General features: G+C 36.5%; 1 protein-coding gene across 1 annotated transcript in view; it reads left to right on the forward strand.

Annotated features, from left to right (window-relative positions):
• Nucleotides 1-4,128, forward strand: part of LOC136874437 (retinoid-inducible serine carboxypeptidase-like) — a 130,312-nt gene extending 126,184 nt beyond the window's left edge. Inside the window, exon 10 of the mRNA XM_068227802.1 lies at nt 4,011-4,128. Coding sequence (XP_068083903.1) covers nt 4,011-4,073 — 63 coding nt within the window. The 3' untranslated portion in view covers nt 4,074-4,128. The remainder of the gene's footprint in view (nt 1-4,010) is intronic.
• The last annotated feature ends 1,872 nt before the right edge of the window (nt 4,129-6,000 follow it).

Here is a 6,000-nt window from a genome sequence, read left to right on the forward strand (position 1 = left end):
ACTTTAATAGCTTGAAAGTGAGATTTTGTTTTTTAAACATGATGAAAATACCTGACCAATTAAATTATATCACCGTAAGTTCCCGTTGCTTTCCTCAGCGAGCCAGACGCCTTGCCCTTCGTACTATAATCATTTTTGACAGCTTGATAAATATTATTTACTGTTTGAACCTGATAAAAACACAATACTACACTTAGGAAGCCATGTGGATATGACGATTTATTCCATCATTACCGCTTGAAAGGTTAACTAAATCCTGGAGTCTAAGATATATATTCATTAATACCCTTATTACTAGCTAATTTCACTGCTTCAGATTTTATTTCCCACTTATTTCTGCTTGTACTACATACCAGCAATTGTACCCGTGCTTCACTACGATATTCTACCTTGTATACGGATTTCTATGTAAATAACTGTATACGCAGTGAGTAAGATTATATTAAATTGCATGTCCCTTAGCGCTAGAAACACCACGGGGAGGACCCCAGAAGTTGTTTCCGACATAAGCTGTGCGTTGGGGACTTTGGTCATATTGGCAGGCAACGCTTCATGACGGCAGGCTCACTTATCTTATATTCACAATCGAGATCGGGAGTTTTCATTATAAAGACAGGCCCCTTTTCCTAATGCCATGCACAATAGTTGAATAGATGTAATTATAATACAGAAATGTAACTCTGTATAACGTAAAAGTCATAAGACTAAAGTTGTAGATCTTTCAAAATTGAGCAACCATTGTGATATCTGTTTTGTGATACGACTTACTGTTCAGCCACCAATTAAACCGAAACGAAGAACTGAACTGTTATTAAAATTTTCTCCATACTTCTATAATTTTCGGGGTCAAAATGTTACACATTTGAACACCTTGGAATTTTTCCTCAGAGGAAAGAATGTCCAGGTTTTGGGATTGGCACTCGCATACATACGGAGAAATTAAGGAAGAAATTAATACAGTTAAGAAAGTGGACATTAATTGAAAATGAGATAATAACTGAGATCAGCCGGATAGGACAAATACGTAAATACCAAGTGGATGTGTTGGAAAAATGAAATGTCCCTCACTTATATGTTTCCTCTGAATGAAATATAAAATAATAAAACATAAGATTGCGTTAGTTGAAAGGAAATACTGTTGACGTTTTATTGGTGGTATAGTGAAATCCTCGTATTCCCTGAAATTTTAGTGAATGAAATGAATATCAGGTAAATAGGAAATAAATACATAAATTATTAAAACGATTAAAAGTAATATAAACATTTAATGAAAACAGGTCTTTCAATGTATAAATATTCATCGAACAATACGCCTATGTTGAAGATTTCAGATCTCTGCATGCCGTAGATTTTCCTGGGCATCGCACACATACACAGAGACAAATAATTCCGTATTTTACGGACTCAATGTGGTTCTTCGTGTCTGGGACCGGAAGTGGCTTCCTACACCATGGACTTAAAATGGTTCTTTGGCTTGCGTTGCACAGCGAAAGTGAATCTATACATTTAATCTTGGTGACAGCACGTTAGATTGTCATAACCCAACACACATTTTGCGACGATTTTTCGTTCATATCTCACAAACGAAAAAAGAAAAATCCGGCTTCGAAATGCATTCGGACCCCCTTCCATCAACTGCACCCATATCCAGACTATGTTCAAAATTTCATATCTGTACGTGCTGCAGATTTGTCTGGGCATCGCGCACACACACGCAGACAGATAGACAGACAGACACTTCCTCTCATTGTTATTCATTTAGATCCTCGCTGTCCAATTTGTACTTACTTTATGTTACGGGGTTGCCCATGGAGCAGAAAGAGGTGAAAGAAGGTGCTGGGGTTGAATGGATCTAACTACAATATTAAGAATTGAATTAAAATTGTAAAAGGTTATATTTCTTTTAGAACTTCAAACTTAACAATTATTCACTGAATGAACATAACAATGAAACATCGGGTACAATGACAATTTCAAAATTTGGAAATGTCAATATTTAGACCTTGGCAATTCTGGGCTACAAGCCCCTAAGATACAAATTTACAATTAAAGGTGGTATTGTTTAGTTAAGGGCAGAAATCCCCTAATCCAAGAGCACTTGATCCAAAAATACAATATCTAGCCTTCCAGAGGCACACTTCACTCTTACAAAACTTTGAAAAGAGCTTACAGGCTCTCAGTTTCTTCCAGCCTACTCAAGGCAACATTAACATTTACAATATCTGGCCTCTCAAGGCACCACTTACAAATTGAAAATAATTTTATACAGGGGTATCTAGTACCCAACCTACAGGGCCTTTGCGGAAAAGAACAGGTTAAATAAACGGCCCGAACACAAACTGAATGGAGGCGAAAACTGCGCTCCGAGATAATGACAAAAAAATAAAATCCTACAGGGCCCTCGGGCGATGAAACAGGGGCTATTCCCAAACTACTGAGGTGGCTCGCATGGAAATATCTTTAACATATTACAGAAAGGTTGAAAAACGTAGTTACCTCAAAGCAAGATGAAGGGGAGCTAGAGAGGGTAACTCACTCTCTATCCCCGATTTACAGTTAAAGATTTTATGAAGTTTTTACATTAGCCAAAAGAAAAGTTACATTTTAGAAAAGTACTGTTACATAATTAAAGATTCGGACCTTTCCCTCGAATAAAGCTGCGGAGGTAGCAAGAAAGAATGAAGTTATGTGGCCATTACCTTATAGATGTTCTGCTGACCGAAGAAAGAGGCGGCCCCGCCTCCTGCCTTAACACACACACTTATAAAGACGATGATCAATTGACAAGGAAACATAAAAATCCGCAGTTTATATACCCTCAGGGAAGGTTCGAGGTATTTCAAGACTAATCAGGACACACCCTCTTAATTTTTATTGGCAGATTCAAAGTGAACAAGAAATGCGGGATTGGTTGAAAATTAATTACAAAAATTCATGATTGGCTAGATTCAAAACTGGCGGAAAGAAAAGCAAGTATTGCCAACCCAAAAACAAATGAACATAGACCAGTTATGGAAAACCTAGGAATATGAAACTTATTTAAGTTCTTCTTAAGTTCTTTCACTTTGAACCAGAGTGCATGATCATAGTTTCTAGTAGTGTCATATGTAGAAAAATGTCCAAACTTCTTGATGAATGGCAAACAAAACAAAGAGAAATTCAATCAGTTTAGGAGACTTAATAACAACACTATTCCTTAACGTTTCAGTGGTGACATCTTCCGATTAAAGTTCCAAGTTGCTGTGTAATCAGCTTCACCTTTTGATCGATAGAGGAGATTCTTAAGGCGCTGATTTTGAATGCGCGGCGTTGAGGTGTACCTTCCGGTACACTTTATATAATTCTACTAGTTTTCTTTTACTTTTATAGGGTGGTTCATGGGAGACTACTGCCAAAAACGAATGCAATTGGACTAGACAAAAGAGTGACTGAATGGGTGACTATATTTCCAGAAAATAGATCTCAGAGAATTAGAGGAGTTGAAGCTTTATTCCTTGACACTTCACTTTCCCAGTAGCATCCCATTCATATGGCAATACTATTAGATAACCACCACTTCAGCAAAAGAAAGGTAAGGCCCTCGAAGGGCGTGTAAATTACAGAATCTTAAAAGGACTCACTAACATAATATCGTTTATGTTGGAAGAGAACAAGAATTGACCAGGTGAAGTCGGACTGTAAAAATAAACATCAGAAGCATGGTAATAGTAAATTAAAGCAATGTCAGAGTCATTTAGGGACCCCGTGGTATCCATTACCAAAGGTAGTCACCTTCCTTTTACCTCTTACAACAGTTACTGACCGCAATGGATACCGTGGTCTATGTTCTATCCCCCCTTCCCCAACCACAGGTAGGAACACTGCACTAGCAGGTATTTGATTAGTGATCACATCACTACTCAAATTTACAGGAATATATAAGGAGGCTTTCAGCCTGAAATGCATTATTGTCGCTACAATGAAGCGTGGTCTTATTCGTGATAATGAACGCCTTTCTGTTTTCCTTCCAGGTGCCTTCAGACAATCCGTACGCTGCTCTGGAGTTGCTCCGCCAGGTGACACATTACAGCTGATAATAATTCATCTGTACTGTACTTATTAGAAACTATGTAGTAATAAATTAGTGACACGATTTATTTATGTATTTATTTATTTTATATCCTAAGATTGTACATGAATATATTACGGTTATAGTTTTGATCAGTTAATTAACTATTGATCCTTGACACGAAATTAGGAAACTAAATCTTTGTAGATTTGGTGAATGAACTTAAGGAACTGTTTGTAGCAGCAGGATTTTCTAAAGAGTTAGTATAATTGCTTTGAAGTTTCCACATTACAATTGTGTAAATGACACTCAGGTTCGAATCTTGTCCCTCCAAACATGGCGCAGTCAAACAGTAAATGGTCCACTGTTTGAGAAGATCTACAAAAACACAAGTCATCGCTTGCGTTGTAAATTGCTTAATTTTAGTGACCTACTAATCATTTACTCTTCTGTATTCCGTTCTGAAATGATATCCATCCACTTAAAACTATTAACATGTCGCCCTTATTTGCGTTCTTTTAAACTTTAAAGTTGACGTAAACGATACCGTTAACTGTATTTATAGTAAGCCATTAACTTCTTATCCGAAACTTCACTCTTCAGCGAATCAAGAAGCTCTATAAATGAATACTACTACGCCTTTTCTCAAGTATAAAGATTGATTGGGGTAAATAGTACTACTGCCCTAATCTTCGGCACAGATGACCATTAATTGTTTTAAGACAGCGAGCTTTTCAAATGGAAGAAATGCAATAGTCTAGTTACTAGTCTAGATGCTATTCAAATGGATTCTTTGGTATCATCTATATATATATAAAATAAGAGTTGCGTCTGTACATTGCTCGTAATTTGAAAAGAATGGTATTTCTGTATCGGTCATGTCCACAGTAACAAGGAAATTCACTTTTTACTTTTCCGTAATGTCTGTCTGTCTGTCTGTCTGTCTGTCTGTCTGTCTGTCTGTCTGTCTGTCTGTCTGTCTGTCTGTCTGTCTGTCTGTCTGTCTGTCTGTCTGTCTGTCTGTCTGTCTGTCTGTCTGTCTGTCTGTCTGTATACGCATCACTAGAAAACGGCTAAAGATAATTCAACGAAAATCGGTATGCAAAGTCGGGGAATAAGTCGCTACAATCTAAGCTATAAAATAATTTTGTTCACGCTGATAGAAATGGTAGTTTAGGGGAAGGCCTAAAATGTAATTTTCAAATTTTTATGTTATTGGTGGTCCTATATTAATAAAAATGGTATGAAAAGTCGGGAAATAAGTCGCTACAATCTAGGCTATTGATCATTTTATTCATGCTGAGTGAAATGGTAGTTTAGGAAAAGACCTAAAATTTAATTTTAAAATGTTTACGCCATTAGTGGTCCTATCTCATTGAAAACTGGTATACAAAGTTGGAGAATGAGTCACTACAACCTAGGCTATAAATCATTTTATTCACGCTGATCGAAATGGTAATTTAGGGGAAGGCCTAAAATGTAATTCTCAAATATTTATATTATTAGTGGTCGTATCGATAAATACTACATAACCAAAGTTATATAGAATCAAATTTCCAAACATCTATGTCTTATAATTTTTTACCGTACCGATTATGATAACACAGATATTCATGAATTTGTATTTTTGTTACTAAGTCCATAGCGACGCCGAGCCACGAGAAAATGGGTTAACAGAATTTAATGAAAATGAGGATGTAGAGTCGGAGAATAAGAAACTACAGTCTAAGCTATAGACAATTTTATTCACCCTGGATGAAATTGTAGTTTACGGGAAGGCGCCTATGTTATTGGTCCTATCAAAAAGTACTACATAACAAAAGTTACAGAGAATACAATTTCCGATCATTTATGTTTTATTCAGTTTTACCGTACCGACTATGATGAGTGGTATTTCAGAATCGGAAGAAAACTAAATATGAAGGCCTACAATATCGAAAGAGCATAACATT

This window comes from Anabrus simplex, chromosome 5 (assembly GCF_040414725.1).
Source record: "Anabrus simplex isolate iqAnaSimp1 chromosome 5, ASM4041472v1, whole genome shotgun sequence".
NCBI lineage: Eukaryota > Metazoa > Arthropoda > Insecta > Orthoptera > Tettigoniidae > Anabrus > Anabrus simplex.